We start from the raw sequence: 20,008 nt of genomic DNA, 5'->3' as shown, positions 1-20,008 counted from the left end.
ATATTGCTGCATCACAAAGTAAATGCCAAATTCTCCCCTACATCAGTTACACAATTTTATATTCCCACTAACAACGTATGAGAGTGCTTACTTCCCCACAGCTTCACCAAGAGTGTACCGTGTCAAACTTTTAGATTTGTTCAAATATCATAGGTGGAAATTGTAAGTTGGTATGTTTTTTCTATTGTAATGAATAAGTGGAGCATATTTTTATGTATATGCCTCACTTGTCTATTCTTTGTCTATTTTTCTATCTAAATTACTCTTTTCTAATGTTTTAAAAAGTTCTTTATATATTAGGAATATAAAAATACATACACACGTGTATAAATAATTAGGAATATGCATTAGGAATATTAGTCCTTTGTGATAGAAGTTCCAAATATTATTTCCCAGTTTCTTATTTATGTTTTCATTTTGTGTATGGTCATTTTTACCATGGCAATTCTAACTTCTGAGCAGCTGGGTGTAGATGAGGTTCAACAGTTTATCAGAAACTACTCTTGGGTATAATCACAAATATTCTTCAGGCTCCACTCAGGGAATCCAATAGTATTTCATGTTCTCATTTATCTAAAAATAGCTAGGTGTTTTAACTTCTCCAAGATTTTAATAAAAAGGGTAAGTTTGGGGTCATATCAAGAGGTCACAAAATTGTTCACTTTTTCTGGTTAATTATTATTTCAACATTTTTACATTATGTAATCTTAACTAGATTTTCCAATGTCAGTTAATAAAATTTCAGCTTTTTGTTTTTACAGTTTTTTTGGAAGCTTCTTATCTTGCTCTGGTGACATCACTTGGTTAACTTTTTTCTTGCTGCTCTAATTGTTGTTTTAAAAATCTAAATAAGGAAAATATATCATCAGACTATTTTTTTACAGGATATTCTCTGAATTTCAAAATTGTAAGTAGACTGAAAGGAACCAATCTTGTATTCCACACAGATAAAAAGAAGTGTTCTCTGACAAGTTTTTAACAATAGATCCTCAGAGTCACAGAACCAGAGCCCTTAACCTGGGATCCTTGGATAATCTGTTCATAGGTGGACTTCCAGGGATCTAAAAAGCCTCTGCAATTATATACAAAACTTCTCTTCTGAAGAGAGCATGGTTCATAAGTTTTTCTTTCTCAACATTTTATTATGAAAAATTTCAAAAATATAGAACAGTTGACAGTGTTACCCTCCACTTAAAATTTACTCTTAACATTTTGCAATATTTGCCTCATTGCAGATGTATTCATGTATCCATCCTCAATTCACCCTTCAATCCACCTTATTTTAAAAATGTATTTCAAAGTAAGATGAAGATATCAGTACATATCACCCCTAAACACTTCAGTATATATATCTTTAACTAGAGTTCACTCTTTGTTTATGGTGTTGTGTTTTTAGTGAAATTTACAAATAATAAATGCACAGAATTTAAGTATGCTATTCAATGAATTTGAATAAGAATATACACATCCAAACCCTTATCAAGATAAAAAAAAAAACCACTTTGATGCCCCTGCCCATCAATACTTGCCCCTCACTGAAAGACAACTACTGTTCTAATATTTTTCACCATAGATTTGTTTTTCCTTGTTCTAGAATGTCATGTAAGTGAAATCATACAGTATATATTTAAAGTTTATTTAATATGTTTTTTAGATTTGTCTATGTCACTGTATATATCAATAGCACTTTTTATTGAACACCTACTATGTGTCGAGCACTATTCTTAGCATCCGGAATGCAAAGTTTAATGAGGTATGGTACCTGCACTACTGCATTATAGGATTGTAGCAGAGAACTTGGAGGGTTGAGCCAGGGTGCAGGGGTGAAAGAAGAGGAGGTTCCTGATGAAGATAGTTGCTGAATTAGTTCTTTAAGAACAATCAAGAGTTAGCTTGGCCCAGAAAGGGAGTTTCTAAGGGGAGGTGAGAAGACAAAGTGAATCCCAAGGGGAGGAGTAACATGGAAAAAATGTCACAGTGCTTGCTTGACAGCAGATATAATAAAATTGGACTGATACAGAGAAGACTAGAATGACCCCTGCAGAAGGATGACATGCAAATTCATAAAGTGTTCCATATTTTTCACAGAATACACATTCTTTTCAAGTGCACATGGAACATTCTCTAGGACTGACCACATACTAGGGCACAAAACAAGCCTCAACAAATTTAAGAGTATAGAAGTTATCTTAAACATCTTCTCTGACCACAACAGCATGAAACTAGAAATTAACAACAGAAAAAGAAATGAGAAAAAAGCAATTACATGGAGGCTAAACAAAATGCTACTAAAAAACCAATGGGTCAATGATGAAATCAAAGAGGAAATTAAAAAATACGTTGAGACAAATAACAATGAAATCTCAACCATACAAATCTATGGGATGCAGCAAAAAGAGTTATAAGAGGGAAGTTCAGAGTAATTCAGGCCTTCCTCAAAAAAACAAGAAAAATCTAAAACCACCTAACATACCATTTAAAAGAATTAGATAAAGAAGAACAAATAAAACCTAAAGTCAGCAAAAGGAAGGAAATAATAAAGATCAGAAAGGAAATAAATAAAATAGAGACTAAAAAAAAACAGAAAAAGTCTATAGAACCAAGAACTGGTTCTTTGAAAGGATAAACAAGATTGACAGACCTCTGGCCAGACTCACCAAGAAAAAAAGAGAGAGAACACAGATATACAAAATAAATATAAAAACCCATAAGGGAATACTACAAATAATTGTATGTCAACAAATTCAACAACCTAGAAGAAATGGATAAGCTTCTAGAAGCATACAGTCCACCAAAACTGAAGCAAGAATAAATAGATAGGGACTTCCCTGGTGGCTCAGTTGTTAAGAATCCACCTGCCAATGCAGGGGACGTTGGTTTGATCCCTGGTCCAGGAAGATCCCACATGCCATGGAGCAACAAAGCCTGTGTACCACAACTACTGAGACCATGCACTGCAACTACTGAAACCCATGTGCTCTAGGGCCCATGTGCCACAACTACTGAAGCCCACATGCCTAGAGTCCATGCTCCACAACAAGAGAAGCCACCACAATGAGAAACCCATGCACCACAATGAAGAGTAGCCCTCACTCACCACAACTAGAGAAAGCCCACATGCAGCAACAAAGACCCAATGCAGCCAAAAAATAAATAAAAATTTTTAAAAAGAATAAATAGATAATTTGAACAGACTGATCCCTGCAACTGAAATAGAATCTGTAATTTTAAAATTCACTACAAACAAAAGTCCAGGACCAGATGACTTCACAGGTGAATTCTACCAAACATACAAAGGAGAACTTATACCAATCCTTCTCAAATTCTTCCAAAAAAATTGAAGAGGAGGGAACACTCCCAAGGACATTCTATGAAGCTACCATCACCCTGATACCAAAATCAGACAAAGACACCACCAAAAAGGAAAATTACAGGCTAATATCTTTGATGAATATAGATGCAAATATTCTCAACAAAATATTAGCAAACTGAATCCAACAACACATAAAAAAGATCATACACCACAACTAAGTGGAATTCATCCCAAGTTCACAAGGATGGTTCAACATACACAATTCAATCAATGTAATACACTACATCAACAAAATAAAACACAAAAACCACATGATCATCTCAATAGATGCAGAAAAAGCCTTTGACAAAATTCAACATCTATTCATGATTAAAACTCTTACCAAAGTGGGTATAGAGGGAACATATCTCAAAATAGTGAAAGCTATTTATGACAAACCCACAGCCAATATAATACTCAGCGGTGAAAAGTTGAAAGCCTTCCCACTAAAATCTGGAACAAGACAAGGATGCCCACTCTCACCACTGCTCTTCAGTATAGTATTGGAAGTCCTAGCCACAGCAATCATACAAGAAAAAAAAATGTGTCCAAACTGGAAGGAAAAAGTTACAATTGTCATTATATGTAGATGATAAGGATACAAGATTAACATACAGAAATCAGTTGCATTTCTTTACACCAACAATGAAATATTAAAAAGGGAATGTTAAAAAAACAATGTCTTTTAAAATCACAACACAAAAAATAAAATACTTAGGAATAAACCTCACTAAGTAGGTGTAAGATTTATACGCTGAGTACTATAAAACATTAATAAAGGAAATAAAAGAGGATTCAGAGAAATGGAAAGATATTCCATGTTCTTGGATTGGAAGAATTAATATTGTTAAAATGGCCATACTACCCAAAGCAATTTACAGATTTAATGTTATCCCTATCAAATTACCCACGACATGTTTCACAGAACTAGAACAAATAATCCTAAAATTTATATCATACCATAAAAGACCCAGAATAGCCAAAGCAATCCTGAAGAAAAAGAATAAAGCAGGAGGCATAACCATCCAAGACTTCAGACAATACTACAATGTTACAGTAATCAAAACAAAGTGCTATTGGCAGAAAAACAGACATATGGATCAGTGGAACAGAATAGAGAGCCCAGAAATAAACCCACTCACCTATGGTCAATTAATCTTCAACAAAGAAGGCAAGAACATACAATGGATAAAAATAGTCTCTTCAGCAAGTGGTGTTGGGAAAGTTGGACAGCCACATGTAAATCAATGAACTTAGAACACACGCTCTCACCATACACAAAAATAAACTCAAAATGGCTTAAAGACTTAAACATATAAGACATGACACCATAAAGCTCCTAGAAGAGAACATAAGAAAAACATTTTCTGACATAAATCATAACAATGTTTTCTTAGGTCAGTCTCCCAAGGCAACAGAAAAAAAAATGAAAGTAAACTAATGGGACCTAATCAAACTTACAAGCTTTTGCACAGCAAAGGAAACCACAAACAAAATGAAAAGACAACCTACAGAATAGGAGAAAGTATCTGAAAATGATGAAACTGACAAGGGCTTAATTCCCAAAATATACAAACAGATCATACAGGTCAATATAAAAAAAGAAATCAAAAAATGGGTAGAAGACTTTAATAGACATTTCTCCAAAGAAGACATACAAATGGCCAATAGGCACATGAAAAGATGCTCAACATTGCTAATTATTAGAGAAATGCAAATCAAAACTACAATGAGGTACCACCTCATGCCAGTCAGAATGGCCATCATTAAAAAATCTACAAAAAACAAATGCTAGAAAGGGTGTGGAGAAAAGGGAACCCTCCTACAATGTTGGTGGGAATGTAAGTTGGTACAGCCACTGTGGAAAACAGTATGGAGTTTCCTCAGAAAACTGGGAATAGAATTACCATATGATCCAGCAAACCCAGTCTTGGGCATATATCCAGACAAAACTATAATTCAAAAAGATACATGCACTCCAATGTTCATTGCAGCACTGTTTACAAGAGCCAAGACATGGAAACAACCTAAATGTCCATTGATAGATGAATGGATAAAGAAGATGTGATACATATATCCAATGGAATATTACTCAGCCATTAAAAAGAATGAAGTAATGCCTTTTGCAGCAACATAGATGCAACTAGAGATTATCATACTAAGTGAAGTAAGTCAGAAAAAGACAAATACCATATGACATCACTTATATGTGGAATCTATAATGACACAAATGAAACTTTGTATGAAACAGAAACATAATCAGGGGCATAGAAACTAGACTGGTGGTTGCCAAGGGAAAGGGGAGTGGGAGAGGGTTGGGTGGGAGTTTGGGATTAGCAGATGCATTCTATATTATATATAGAATGTATAAAAAACAAGGTCCTACTGTATAGCACAGGGAACTATACTCAATATCCTGTGATAAACCATAATGGAAAAGAATATGAAAAAGAATGGAAAAGAATATGAAAAAGAATATATATATATATATCACTTTGCTGTACACCAGAAACTAATACAACATTGTACATCAACTATACTTCATTTTTTTAAAAAAGCCCTAAAGAAAGACAAAGAAAGATCAGTGCAAGAAGAGGATATTACACTCAATATATATGCACCCAGTATAGGAGCACCTAAATACATAAAACAAATACTAACAGAGATAAAGGGAGAAATTGACAGGAATACAATAATAGTAGTTGACTTTAATGCTGACTTCAATGGACAGATCTTCCAGAAAGAAAATCAGTAAGCAGCAAAGACCCTAAAGTGTACAGTCCCTTTGCTGTACAGCAGTAATTAACACAACATTGTAATTCAACTATACTTCAATAAAAATATAAATTTAAAAAATCACAGAGGTAAGAAATTGCATGGTTTTCTAGGGATAGCTACAAGTATTTCAGTGTGCCTGAAATAAGTGGTAGAAGATGGAGACAGACAGAGAGGTAGAGCCTGGATCATTCTCAGTGTTATTAAGGAGATTGAATATCCTATAAGAAATGGAAAACAATTGAAAGGCTTTAAATGAGAAAAGTCATGATCAGATTTGTGTTGTGGTAGCAGATTTGATGCTGCTTTAATGGCAGATTCAAATGGACAAGACTAAAGGCAGAAGATTCAGGTAATAAGGTACCATTTTAGTTAAAAGATATAAGACCATGATAGTGGGGATGGTAGAAGGAGAGGTTTCCAAAAATATTTAGGTGATAAAAGTAGCAGAACTTGCAATTGATTAGTTAGTAATGGATACCATGCAGTCAGGAGAAGGTCCTGAGAGAAAAAAAGGAATCAATACAGCTCCAAGATTTCTAACTTGCATGATGAATTAGGAAGTGGTGCTACCCAATAAGATATAGAATAGAATGAAGGAACATGCTTAAAGAAGGTGATAAGTTAGACATATTAACTTTGAGATACTTGTAAAATTTCTAAGTAATTAGATATATAAGCCTGAAGCTTGTGGGAGAGGACTGGACTAGATTATTAGGTCATTAACGTAAGAGGATGATTATTAAAACATAAGAGGAGGGCTTCCCTGGTGGCGCAGTGGTTGAGAGTCCGCCTGCCGATGCAGGGGACGCGGGTTCGTGCCCTGGTCCGGGAAGATTCCACATGCCGCGGAGCGGCTGGGCCCGTGAGCCATGGCTGCTGAGCCTGCTGCATCCGGAGCCTGTGCTCTGCAACGGGAGAGGCCGCAACAGTGAGAGGCCCACGTATCGCAACAAAATAAATTAATTAATTAAAAAAATAAATAAAACATAAGAGGATGAGATTGCCCAGAGAGAGTTAGAAAAAAAAAGAAAAAGAAAATGGGCTGGAGGTAAACTCTAAGGATATAAATATTTAAGATGTTGGTAGAGTAAGAAGGTACTGAGTTAGAAACAGAAAATGAAGGATTATATAGACACAAGCAAAACCAAGAAAGTCCAGGGCCGAGCATGTCAAGAGAGTAAGAAGTTTCAGGAAAGAGAGAGCAATTGACAATGATAAGAATAGACCTCTAATCTTATTTAGATGTTCCCAAGTCTTGCCTATATCGCTGATATAGCACTTTCAAATTGTACAGTAATCAGGAGCAGATTTTTCAGGATTACTTGAGATGCTGCCTCCCAGGCTTGAAGTCCTCAGTATGTCCACCAAATAAAACATAACTCTCAACTTTTAGATTGTGTCTGTATTTTTTTAGTCGACATTTATGGTGACTATGGATAAGGAACCCAGAGCTGATTTCTTTCCTTCACCTGAACTCTACGAGGATCTGCAGCCTTGGTACCAGCAGAGACCTCATGCCTATTCGCATCCTCGGGGAGTCCAGATGAATTCGGATGAGCCTCTCCTGGTTCTAGGCTCTCCCATTATTGGTTGATGATCCTAAGTTTTATTCGGTGGTGTTAAACTCCTCTCTGGAGGAGTAGGTTACCCTTGAAACTCAGTTTCAAGAAGAGGTACCTGGGTTACCCTCAGTGTAAAAGGCACTGGGAAGATTTTTGCTCAGTTTAGACACTGAGTGGTTTATCCTCAGTTTAAAGACTGGAAAGACGTTGCTCAGTTAAACACCGAGTAAGGTTGGACTGGACTGAGTAATTAGGGGGAAGACTGACCTGTCATTTTTCCTTGAATTGGCTACCTTAATAGAGTTTGTTGAAATAAAACATAAATCTTATAAGAGCTTCTGAACTCTGAAGAACAGACTGTCTCCTCCTGGCCGGCAACAGCTTTCTCAGGTGAGTGAGAAACTTGCAGGAATGGTGGAGGCAAGACCATGCAGCTGTCCTATAGGGAAACCCACTAATTTAATTAACAACCTGCTCAACCCGGGATGTGAATAAGAACTGGCCATCCCGTGATCTGAGCACCCATGGTGGTCTTATATGCCACCGGGAGAACCTGAGAAATGTAAGAGGGGGCTGAAACAACTCTGGGGCAAAAGCCTATAGGAGTTAAGATCTCAAGCAGCAATTGGCCCACCACATGATCATCACAATCATCACATTGCACATGATCATCACTAGCAATTTTTATTTCAACAAATTCACCTCAGAATGGGAAATAAAGTTTTCAGAACAAAAGAAAATGGACGACAGATTGCCAGCCTCCAACTAATACCCCCAGCCAGGTTTATGTATGTACAAAACTTACAAGTACTTACTTAATTGGGAATTAAAGGAAATCTTACTCTAAAAATAAGGGGGCTCTTTTATGGCATATGAAGTTAAGTTTAAAAAGCTGGCTTGACAAAAGTATCTTTTCAGAGTTCTGACTTTAAACAAAGGCCTTCTAGAGGGAACTTGCATTTCTCTTTCTGTATCTTGGAGATGTAAATGTTCTAGCTGATCTTCCTAGAGCATTCTGTGTGTGTGTGTGTGTGTGTGTGTGTGTGTGTGTGTGTGTGTGTGTGTGTGTGTGTGTGTGTGTGAAAACCTGACCTCTGCCATACTATTTTTGAGAGTAAACTTTCTGGATCTTACTTAGGTGACATCTTTCTCCACTCTCTTATAGGGAAGCCTCTTGCATCTTATTGGTTTGAATCACTGTTAAAATATTTCATTAATGGCCAAATGACGGATCCTTTAAATTGAAGAAACTTCTAAATTGGTGGATTTTCTAGAGTGCTCTCATTATAAACAGCTGTTTTATTGGTACCTATAAAAACAAAAATCAAATTAAAGGTGGAAAAAAGAAATATATCTAATTGTTAACCTAAGAACTTCCTTAGCTTGAATCAAACAAAGAAAAACAGATTTGGGAAGCTTTATTTGTGGTCTTTGCTTCCTCTCAATAGCTCTTACAGATGTTAATAAAAACATTGGAATAAATTAATGTTAACAGGAAAAGAACATGTAAGAAAGTCTAGACACTTTTTCCAGCAAGGTAGAAATTTTTAAAAAGACATCTCAAATGAATAAAGAAATCTTTAGATAGTTATTTAAAATGGGATAAATAAAATGAATATTTATGTGATTACCTAAGGTTAAATGGGCCAAAAAGGACTCCCTACAGGTCCTCAACATTAAAAGCCAACAAGTCTACTTATCCCAGTTTAAAATATACATATATTAAGAGCTGAAAAAAATTTACACTGAGATATCTGACCAGCAAGTATTTGGGGCAACAGTTGGGCCAAAGCACCTGAGTTCCTTGGCTCAACCCTCTCTGGGGATCCCAGAGCCTTTTATATAAAAATAGATTAAATGGGCAGGGAATAAAAAGAAAGAAAAACTTCTAGAATACCTCCTGTAAGATCAAAGTTTGTTGATTGGATCCTAATGAAAACTAAAGGTATAAAAAGTGACAGAATTGAGATGAAAGTGTATAAAATTGATATATTTAAATGGGCTTTATGTAAGATGGTTATGTCTCTTTATTTAATTATATTGCAGGATAGGCATGTTTCACTGGGAATTCTTCCTCTGTGTGTTATTGAATCACTAGGTTGTGTTTCAGGGGGCTCTGAAGAGCTCCAGGTCTTTATGACTCAGTGCAGAAAGAATTCAGTGAGAGGCAAAGTGATAGATAAGAAGTGATTTATTAGCATAGGAAGCTTGTGAGGCTTACAAGTGGGTGGGTGAGAGGGTGCTGCCCCGAGAACATAGTGGGCTACAGTTTTATAATCAAAGGAAAAATGGCGAGGGGGAAAAGACCAACTTATTCCTCATTCTTGAGTAGACATCAAGCTTCCATCATCAGCTCCTCCTCCAGGATGGGCAGGGGAGTTTTCTTGTCCCTATATGGTCAAGCTGGGACTGTCATGGCACTATGGAAAAATTATTCCATGTCTCAGTACAATGAGGGTCTTTCACTTTGAAATGTCACCTTTCCATAAATTATTGTTTTTCATGTGTGTAGAGAACATGTCCCAAGGATTATAACTTACTGAGCTTGCTGGGCAAGATGTGGGTCTCATGCCACAATTGTTTTATTGTTTTGGGGCGTGTCTCATGCTTCTGCTGCATGGTTTTGTTGCTAAGCAAGCCTGATTGGTTTTGTGGTTAAGCAAACCTACTTTCTTGAGTGATCATCAACTTACAGGGGTCCCCCATATTTTTTCTTTACTTACAATCCCCTAGTGGGATTAACTATTTAATCATCTAGTTTGTCCCTTTACTCTGTCCCTATCAGTATTATAAGACAAGGCATATAGAGCTGCCCCTCAGGAAATATTAATTGAACATATTAAAGGAAACCGATAGGGGTACCTGAGCCATACAAAAAGTAAAACCTGGAAACTAACATTCAAGAGCTAATAAAAATAAAAATAGTGATTTTGCTCTGGGTTTAACTTGTAAACTCAGAAAGAAGGTCTTTGCTGAATGCCTTATACAAGCTTTTGAATGTATGATAAACTAAACTCTAATGTTCTAGAACATAGAGCTCATAAATTTCAGTTTAGTTAGAAATCTTCTCACTGATATAAAATATAGCTGGGCAAGTCAATCTTTTAGTATCCATTAGGTGACAGACCTGTTCTTTGGGGAATTAAAAGCAACTGTCTTTCTCTTGCAAATCTTTACAAACCAGAATGTAAATTCAAGTCACAAGGAGCTGAGACTGAGCCTAATTAGCTCAATAAGGCAGAACCTGACACCAAGAGGAAAAAAATGACAAAGTCACAGTTTTAAAATTCAAACCAAACTTTACAAATAGTAAAGCCTTAGTCATCTGAGCAAACAACTTTAATGTCTTCCAACTGTTCTTTGTAAACTAGTAAGTTTATATTGTAATACCTGATTCATAACTGGTTTTTTATTTATTTATTTTTTAGTGAAGCCATGAGATCTCTAGCTTTGCCTGTTTATATATCTGTGTACACATTATACATATGAGATAGCTCTACCTCTGGAAGGTATTTTCAGAATTGAATTTATAAAGAGCTCAATTTTAAACTAAGCACATACAAATTAAATAGTAAAGAAACTGGCTAAAATGACTTTCAGGTTCATGTGAACTGGGAAATATTCAATATTAGGTTGATACCTGGTATTAAAGTTAAAATCTGTTGATCTAATAGACATGTCTTTAGAGTCATCAACATTAAGTATAATATTTTATTGTGCCTAGGTTTAATAGAAGTCATATAAGACCTTATTATATCTATTACAAGAAAAATAACTTGATATGATAAAACTTTGTAGTAAATTTAACTGAGATAAAAAGCTTTTTGGTTAACTTTAAAAATAATAATATTTTAGAAATGTCTACTTAAAGTGATCTCTCCAGATATTTGGTAACAAAGTTCTAGTGTTGCTTAATTTAAGTGATGGAAGTTTATTAAATAGCTAGGTGATTCCCAGCTAGCTGATTCTCAGTAACATAAGATACTGAGACATCAATTACTAAACAGAGAAACTAAAGGTATTTAGGACTATAAATAAATATGTTTGGTGCCACCCTGAGATGTTCTCTATAAGAAAACAAATGTTTTTTAAGAAATTATCACTGGTATTATGTTTACCAATCTACAGAATGCTAACGTAAAATACAGTTCATAATTGCTTACCTCTTAGTTTTCACTAGAAATTAAGGTTTTTAAGAGTTGAGGATTCTCATTTAAACATGTAATTAAAGTGAATAGGAATAATAAGGAAACATTCCAGTATACTGTAGGAAAGTAGAATGTGTGTTTTCAGTAAAGAAGTTATGAGGAATGGAATTACATTTTACTGGGGGAAAGTATGTCTTAGAGCTAGTTGTTTTTGGATGGAAAGATAAGGGATGAACAAATATGGATACAGAAAGTGATGAGAGATTATGGAAAGGAACTCTGAAGTTTTATGCATGTTCAGGATTAACTAATTTTAGATTGAAGTTAATTAAGTTAATGGATTTTGTTGTTAGGTAAGCTAGTACAAGACTGGAATTTGAAAAAAGTTTCTTAGAGTGCTCCTTTTTGATAACAGATTGTGTGAGTTTCTGTGCCCTTAAGTGATCTGTATTTGTTTTGTTTTGTTTTTAATATTTTTGTGACTTTGGTTAAATGAATAAGTATTGTTTTGCAGTGACCTATGATCCTGTTGCATTTTAAAACCTTTTTTATATTTTTAACAAACTTCCTAAATATCAAACTCTAACTAAAGTTCTTTTAGCCTCCAGCTGACCCTGGGTTGCTTCGAAGGGCTTTGAAGGAACCCTGAGATATCTCCGAGAGAAATATTAAACTAATTAAGTTTATTTGGTATGTTAAATTACTTAAAGAACATTGCCAAGTGATTGGAGATGAACCTTGGCTTATAATGTATGGATAAATGTCATTAATACACATATTCCAAAATTTATATTAAATTCCTAAAATCTGATATGCTCTGATATGTTATCAGTCATAATTCTAGTGATTATCTTAAAATGTTATATGTCACAGAAATATCCAAGTTTCTTGCCAATTGCATTGTATTCAAATCTTTAACCATGCTATTTTAAGTTTTGTCTTTTATAGACAATCATTATTTTACTCTGATGCTTTTACAAAAATGAGGATCTTAAAGAAGACTCATAAAATGGACTTGTTTTAAACAAATATAAGTCTCTGATAGCCTTTAGATAACACCACTGAACTGAGGAACAAACGACAAAACTCTAATGGAAAATCTGATGACTTCATCCAGATCAACAGAAATTAATTTCATGGGACCAAATGAACTAAAAATTATAGTTTATAACGTTATGACTTTTTGTAAAATATACTAGCTTTAATCTTTGTTTTCCAAAAAAATCTTTCTTCTTATGCTATGTCCTACAACAAGTTGATAAAGTATACCTTTGTAAAAAAAGATGAAACATTTAACTTTTTCTCTCTACCTGATTAATCCAGAATTTGGCTTCTCCAGGTGGCTCTCTTGTGAACTTGATGGTTTATTGCAACTGGATTATAATATTTGTTTTAATTTGTTCTTTGTTTCCAAGTTGTTTATGCTTTGTGTCTCCCTGTTGCACTATTGACTTTGTCAATGTTACTAGCTGTATTACTTATATCCTGTCTATTTTATAAGGTTGTTGTCTCTTACTGTCACCAGGCCTCCAACAAAATTGATGATGTTAGCTAAACATCTTGAGGACATAGATCACATTTACGACTCATAAAGTAATTGTAATTGTTAGAGAAATGCAAATCAAAACTACGAGGTATCACCTCACACTGGTCAGAATGGCCATCATCAGAAAATCGACAAACAGCAAATGCTGGAGAGGGTATGGAGAAAAGGGAACCCTCTTGCACTGTTGGTGGGAATGTAAATTGATACAGCTCCTATGGAGAACAGTATGGAGGTTCTTTAAAAAGCTAAAAATAGAATTACCATATGACCCATCAATCCAACTCCTGGGCATATACCCAGAGAAAACCATAATTCAGAAAGAAACATGCACCCCAATGTTCATTGCAGCACTATTTACAATAGCCAGGTCATGGAAGCAACCTAAATGCCCAATGACAGATGAATGGATAAGGAAGATGTGGTACATATACACAATGAAATATTACTCAGCCATAAAAAGGAATGAAATTGGGTCATTTGTAGAGATTGGATGGACCTAGTAATAGTGTGATTCTAGGTATAGGAAGAAGCAAAAAGGTAAAACATTTCATGAATCATAATAGACTAGTAAGACAGAGGATCCAGAGAATCTGTAATTATCAACAGGGCCTAATCCAGAAATTAGCACCTGGAGTGACATATCAACAAAAATTTTTGCCTGATCTGGGAAGAAACTCTGAGCACTGTGGGACAAAAATTGGTCATGAAATGTCTCCCAAGTATCGCTCAAATTTCAGACCAAGAGGAGGAACTAAGGAATCAAATATGTCCTGCCATATCAGTAAAAAATATATCACAGTCATCAATAATTGCAGTCATCTCTGATGGTGAGCTGGTTAGTCCTGAGGGAACTCAGGAAGGGAACAAAGAATATTTGCCATCTAGCAGGCATCAGACTACAGCCACTCCTGAAGTTGAGCCCTGAGGAAACTCAGGATGTAAAAACACTGGATACTGGCCCCAGGTTGCTGAGGTGTATATCAAAGGAATGATCTCAGTGAGTCCAGACTCTTGCATCTTCCCGCATATAGAAAAGCACTAAATTCTTTAAATTGAGATATCTAGGTTTTCTTCTATTAACAGTAATCTTTTGTTGCTCTTTGTTGGAAAACTCCTATATATCCTAGCTCTCCCCTCACTTCCTTGGAGCAGTTTTCTCAGGGTTACTTGAGATGCTGCCTCCTGGGCTTGAAGTCCTCAGTATGTCTGTCAAATAAAACATAACTCTCCAAAAAAAAAACTGTACAGTAATCAACACTTTATCTGAATTCTTGAATTGTATTATAAGTTTTGCCAGGTCACCGACATTCTGTTTGGCTGTATATTCCAAGAACCTAACATAGTAGGTACCAAAAAAGTACTTGAGGCAAGACAATTGAAAAGTATCAAATAGCACTGGCAGTAGAAAGTCTTTAGTGATAATTAGAAAAAGCTTTCATAGAGTGGCATGGAGCAGAAGTCAGACAATGGGTGAAAGGAAGGTAAGTTAAAACAGCTAATATAGAATATTCTTTCAAGAAGTTTGAAAAGGAGAGAAAGCTGGGAAGGTAATTTAATGGTTGGTAGTTACCGCTGAAGGAAGAAGACAGTAGAGAAGGAGACTATATTTTTGTTGTTTTAATAAATTCTACAAATTAAAATATTTTATGCCAAAAGAATTTAGCTTTTACTAACTTTCATGCTTTAGAATTTAAATATATATATTTTTTGTTTTAAGTTAATGACAGAATAATAAAGTGTGCACATTGTGTTTGTACTGTGCTTAGATACTGTTTTCATTATGGTCATTGAGTCTGTTTCCTTCCTTCTTCAGAATCCTGCCATCAGTATAGAAGTGAACTGCATTGATCTATTACAAGTAGAAGGATATAATTTGATAGCTGCCGGAACCTTAAATGGTGTGATCATCTTATGGAATTTTGTAACATCTACTGTCAAAGAAGTGTGAGTTGCATTGTTTCCTTAAATAATATAATCATTTCCATAAAAAGTTGAGCTGCAGAAAAGCCAGAGTAACATTCAATACTTAAAAATATAAATACTTAAAAAAATAAAGCAATAAATAAAAGGGATGATAACTCTTTCAAGGAGGCTTTCCTGGAGGTTATGCTCACGAGGAGACTATGTTTTAAGTGTCTAAATCCCAGAATGATATGAATAAAGTGAATCTTAAGTATATGTATTCCCAAGTGCTTTTACATTTACTCTTCTTGAGTATGTACTAGAGTATGTACATGCTTTCCATGTATAATCTTGTCCAAATTCATAACCTTAACAAATACTTAAATACATAATAATTTTAAATAATAATCTCATAGCTTCAAGCACACATATCCAATTGCCTACTGGCAATTACAACATCTGGATTGCCAACAAGACCCTTAAAGTCCCACATACCCAAATCTTCTTCCCAACCTACCCTCCCCCAAAACATCTTTTCCTGTATTCCCATTGACACCACTATCTACTCAGTCACCAAAGTCAAATGGTGAGAAGTATTCAAGAGGGGTTTTCCTTCTTATTCACCACCCCAACACATTACTACAGGTCAATATTAACAAGGGCATGACATATGTAATTCTACATCTCAACCAATTAGATTTGCTCTGTTCCACAAACTTTACCCTCCCCTTGCAATCCATTTCTAAATGTCCTTACCATTGGTTATAAAGAAAATATAATGTAACATTGTATTATTTGTTATGGATGGATTATAAATAATAAGCTTTCCCCAGCTGTGTAATTGGGCTCTAAGCAAGGGCCATGTATGAACACCTTATGTCAAGAGAGTTTGTAAAATTGTACTTTGAGGTACAAGATAGCCAAGAACAATGAATTAAAAAGAAAATCAATTCTATCTAAGCATTTGGGGGAAGGAAAGAGGTATAAAAGGAGGAGAGAAGAGAGTCAAAGAGGACAAGGGAAAAGAAGAAAAAAAAGCAAAAGAAATCTCTGCCTGTCTAGCTATAGTACCTTGCATACATCTACCTGGACTCTATGACCCTTTCCAGTCTATGTCAGAGTTTTCATTTTCAACCAAGTTTTGGGAGGAAATAGTCCTTTCCTTTTTGATTCTGGGTATATTTTCCTTTGAACCTTTAGCTGAAGTATCTGTTTCGGAAGACCCCTCCTCTGTACCTCAGCTCAGGTTCTACTAGGCCCTGTCGCTAGAATTCCTGTCATCCTTCAGTTCCTTCCCTTCAACCCTTGCCCTTAGGCTTTTCTCACAGACTGTATACTTGTCATTTTATTCCTATATCAATATACACTGCACAAGTCCTCACCTTCTTATTAATTCAGTTCTCACATTATGTCAGCTTTTGTATGACTCACTACTTAGGGAAAACATATAGACTAAAAAGGCAGAGAAAATAGTCCTACTGCCACAGCTTAAAAGAGAGGGCAGCTCCCCTGAGAATATTCCCAATTCAAAGGTGAAGATCTTCCTTGTTGAAGTGCTACGCATTTTACCAAGGGATGCATGCAAATCCAATACCCAGTCAAAGAAAAATAACTGACGGTAATGGGTCATACACAGTGTCCTCTTCCTATAACAAGATGATTATACAAAAACGATTGATTTAGAATCACTGGAGTATTTCACATAGCATATAATTTAACACAGAACTGTCCAAGGTAATTTAGGCCTAGTTTAAAGACTCTAAAGTTGAACATGGTTTCCATATTCCTGGTGGGGGCCATCTCTACCTCTACCTCAAACTTTGCTTTAAGATCCCTTCACCAGTCAGGAGAAATAAGCTTTCTCTTTCTGTTCAAAGCGCCATGCCTTTTTTTGGATGCAAACTAGAAATTGTTGTTGCTAATGAATAGTCCACTTCACTATTCAGTTTACCTGCAGAGCAGAAATATGTAAAAAGTTGGAGCTCAACAAGTCATCAAACTCACAAGCTCCTCTTTTGAGCTTGGTTCACTCTCCAGGAGGTCCTTCATCACTTATCTGTCCAAATTAGCAGAGGCAATTTCCACTAAAGGAAAAAGAACAGTTTGCTACAAGGTCTATTTGCTATAAGGAATGTCAAGTGTGGCTTAACAGCCTACCATGAAGTGCCAGGACAGGCAGTGGAAGACCATCGCTCTGCTCCCAGGAAATGGCCTAGGAAGGTGTTCTTGGGAATCTGGGCTAATGGGAGACTCAAGCAGCAAGAATAGTGTGATCATCAAATTACCTGCTTTTCTTCTCCACTTAATTATAAGCTACTTGAAGGTAGTAACTACATTTTATTCAAATTTCTCACTCTACTTATTCAAAGAGTAGAAATCTATTCTTTAAACTGTATGAAACTACCAGGAAGTTATATGAGCTCACTCTGTGAACTATAGGTTGAAAAAATAGACAAGCTAATTGACTTAAAAGACTTCTAAGCACTAAAAGATCATGTTATACAGAACCTTATTAAGGAAAGTATGTTCAAATGCTATACCTCTGGGTTTTCTCTCCATATTCAATGAACATTTCAGGAGTTGATTAGTTCTGCATGGGATATATGATATAGTAATGTAAATTACCACATTTGTAAATTTTTATCATGTAAATGTATGCTTATTCCTAGGTACAGACCTGAAGATTGCTTCACTGTGGACCCTGACTTGGATCCTAAACGCTTTAGAATTAATGACATACTGTTTCTCTTTCGTAAACCTGAATGTGCAAGGTAACTCAATACTTATTGATCAAGAAATACTGTCTGGGACTTATGTGGATGATATAAAAAGAATTCTCTTCATCCCAGCATTTAGGAAGGTACAGTTGATGGAAGACATAGTTGGGCTGAGTAGTTGGCTTCAGCTTTCTTCCCTGTTATTGTTTTTGTAAGTGGATGGTCCCCAGGAAGATTTAATTTGCTGTGTGGGGATCTAATTTCCCTTACCACATCTCCCTTTACAACAGTAGCAGAGAGGGAAAATGCTCACTTGACCATATTTGTAGCCAAAAGACAACTCTATGAGCACTTATGTAAAGCAGAAAAAAGGATTTATATGGCAAATATGAAAGATCATATGGCAGCAGTTTTCATATGACATCTACTATAGCTGAGCAATCTTCATTTCTGAGAGAGCAGGGGATTTTTTTTTTTTTTTTTTTTTGCGGTACGCAGGCCTCTCACTGTTGCGGCCTTTCCTGTTGCGGAGTACAGGCTCCGGACGCACAGGCTCAGTGGCCATGGCTCATGGCCCACGGGCCCAGCCGCTCCGTGGCATGTGGGATCTTCCCGGAGTGGGGCACGAACCCACGTCCCCTGCATCGGCAGGCGGACTCTCAACCACTGCGCCACCAGGGAAGCCTGATTTTTTTTTAAATTTTAAGAAAAGGTGAATTTCCTGTTTATATTTGCTTGAGAGCTCTGATTTCAGTAAACAATAGGCAATGGTAAACACATCTCTGGAGAGAAATCAAAGGCTTCTGTACTATCATCATCCAGAAGTGAGCCAGAATGTAACACCTTCCCTACTCCTTGACTTGAAATGTTCTTATTCTGAGAATATTTTTAGGACCTCATCTATATATATCTGCACCAGAACCCTAAGCCAGTTTTCAGCCCATTCTAGCAGAATTGGAAACTGTAGAGCAGAAGTTACCAGGTTTTCCAGGCCTCCCCACTGCCACCCCACTCCCCACCATTTCAGTGTCAGAGCCTCTGGGACAAAATCTAGCCTTAACAGTGGGACAGAGCAGATTTTTATTTCCCACACCCAGGCAGTATCCACAGTATGCACACCAGAATGCACAGATGATGGCAAGAGTAATCACCTGAAATTAAAACAGAGGAGAGCACCCTTTGAGTATGATAGATTATCTTAACTCTTCCTCTTCGGGCTTCCTCCCTCTCCTTGTAGGAGATCAAGTCAGGATTCCATATGTTCTTCATCCCAATGTGAGTCTAGCAAGGGTCCACAGAGTAGTAAGGTAAGCAAGAAATAAGGAGAGTATGTCTTCCTGTTATACCCAATGTTGGTTCAAAAATAGTGATTTGTTGCATATAAGTCCCTCCCCTGCATGTATGTAAAAACTTTTTTGTTTCCCCTAAAAAGCAATGTCTAAACTGTCTTCATCTTTTTTTCCTATTTTTTCAAGGCTTTTATATCTGCAAATAATCATGAAGAAAACAAATTACATAGGCTACTTTTAAGTTCATAAAATAATAATTTTAGACTATCTCTTTTGCTAAAAAGTATTACACAATTACACACATTTCACAGAGGGAAGAGACAGCATGTAATTACATAATGTAATGTAATGCCATGGTTTTCAAACTGTGTTCTCAGTTCCAATTTTATATATTTTTACACGTTTCATTTCTAGTTAGGATTTTGTCTGAAGGAAAGTTTTCACTGCATAAATTATTTTAAAAGCACTAGCTTAGTGGAAAAAAATAAACTTGTAAAGATGTGTGTCAGACAGACTTGCACTTAAATCCAAGCGCTCCATTTATTATCTGATTAGCTTTAGAGATGTCACTTAATCTCTGAGTTTCTGTTTCTTCATCAATAACAAGGGAATAATAAAACCTAACTGGCATGGTTGTGAATGGAATTAGAGATCATATACACCAAGAACACAGCATGAACTAGGTATTTAACTATTCTCGTTATTATGCTACAC

At 35.8% G+C, this 20,008-nt stretch overlaps 1 protein-coding gene and 1 non-coding gene across 2 annotated transcripts in view; both read left to right on the top strand.

Moving 5' to 3' along the window:
- WDR64 (WD repeat domain 64) overlaps positions 1–20,008 on the top strand; it is a 153,624-nt gene that overhangs the window by 91,875 nt on the left and 41,741 nt on the right. Inside the window, exons 16-18 of the mRNA XM_060142078.1 lie at positions 15,200–15,330; positions 17,958–18,059; positions 19,243–19,312. Of these exons, the coding sequence (XP_059998061.1) occupies positions 15,200–15,330; positions 17,958–18,059; positions 19,243–19,312 (303 nt within the window). The remainder of the gene's footprint in view (positions 1–15,199; positions 15,331–17,957; positions 18,060–19,242; positions 19,313–20,008) is intronic.
- Positions 1,982–2,083, top strand: LOC132516521 (U6 spliceosomal RNA). Its single transcript, XR_009539354.1, has one exon. It is a non-coding gene; the product is annotated as a U6 spliceosomal RNA (small nuclear RNA).

This window comes from Lagenorhynchus albirostris, chromosome 2 (genome assembly GCF_949774975.1).
Source record: "Lagenorhynchus albirostris chromosome 2, mLagAlb1.1, whole genome shotgun sequence".
NCBI lineage: Eukaryota > Metazoa > Chordata > Mammalia > Artiodactyla > Delphinidae > Lagenorhynchus > Lagenorhynchus albirostris.
Note: the sequence above shows the minus strand (reverse complement) of the source record. Positions and strands in the feature narration are given on the sequence as shown.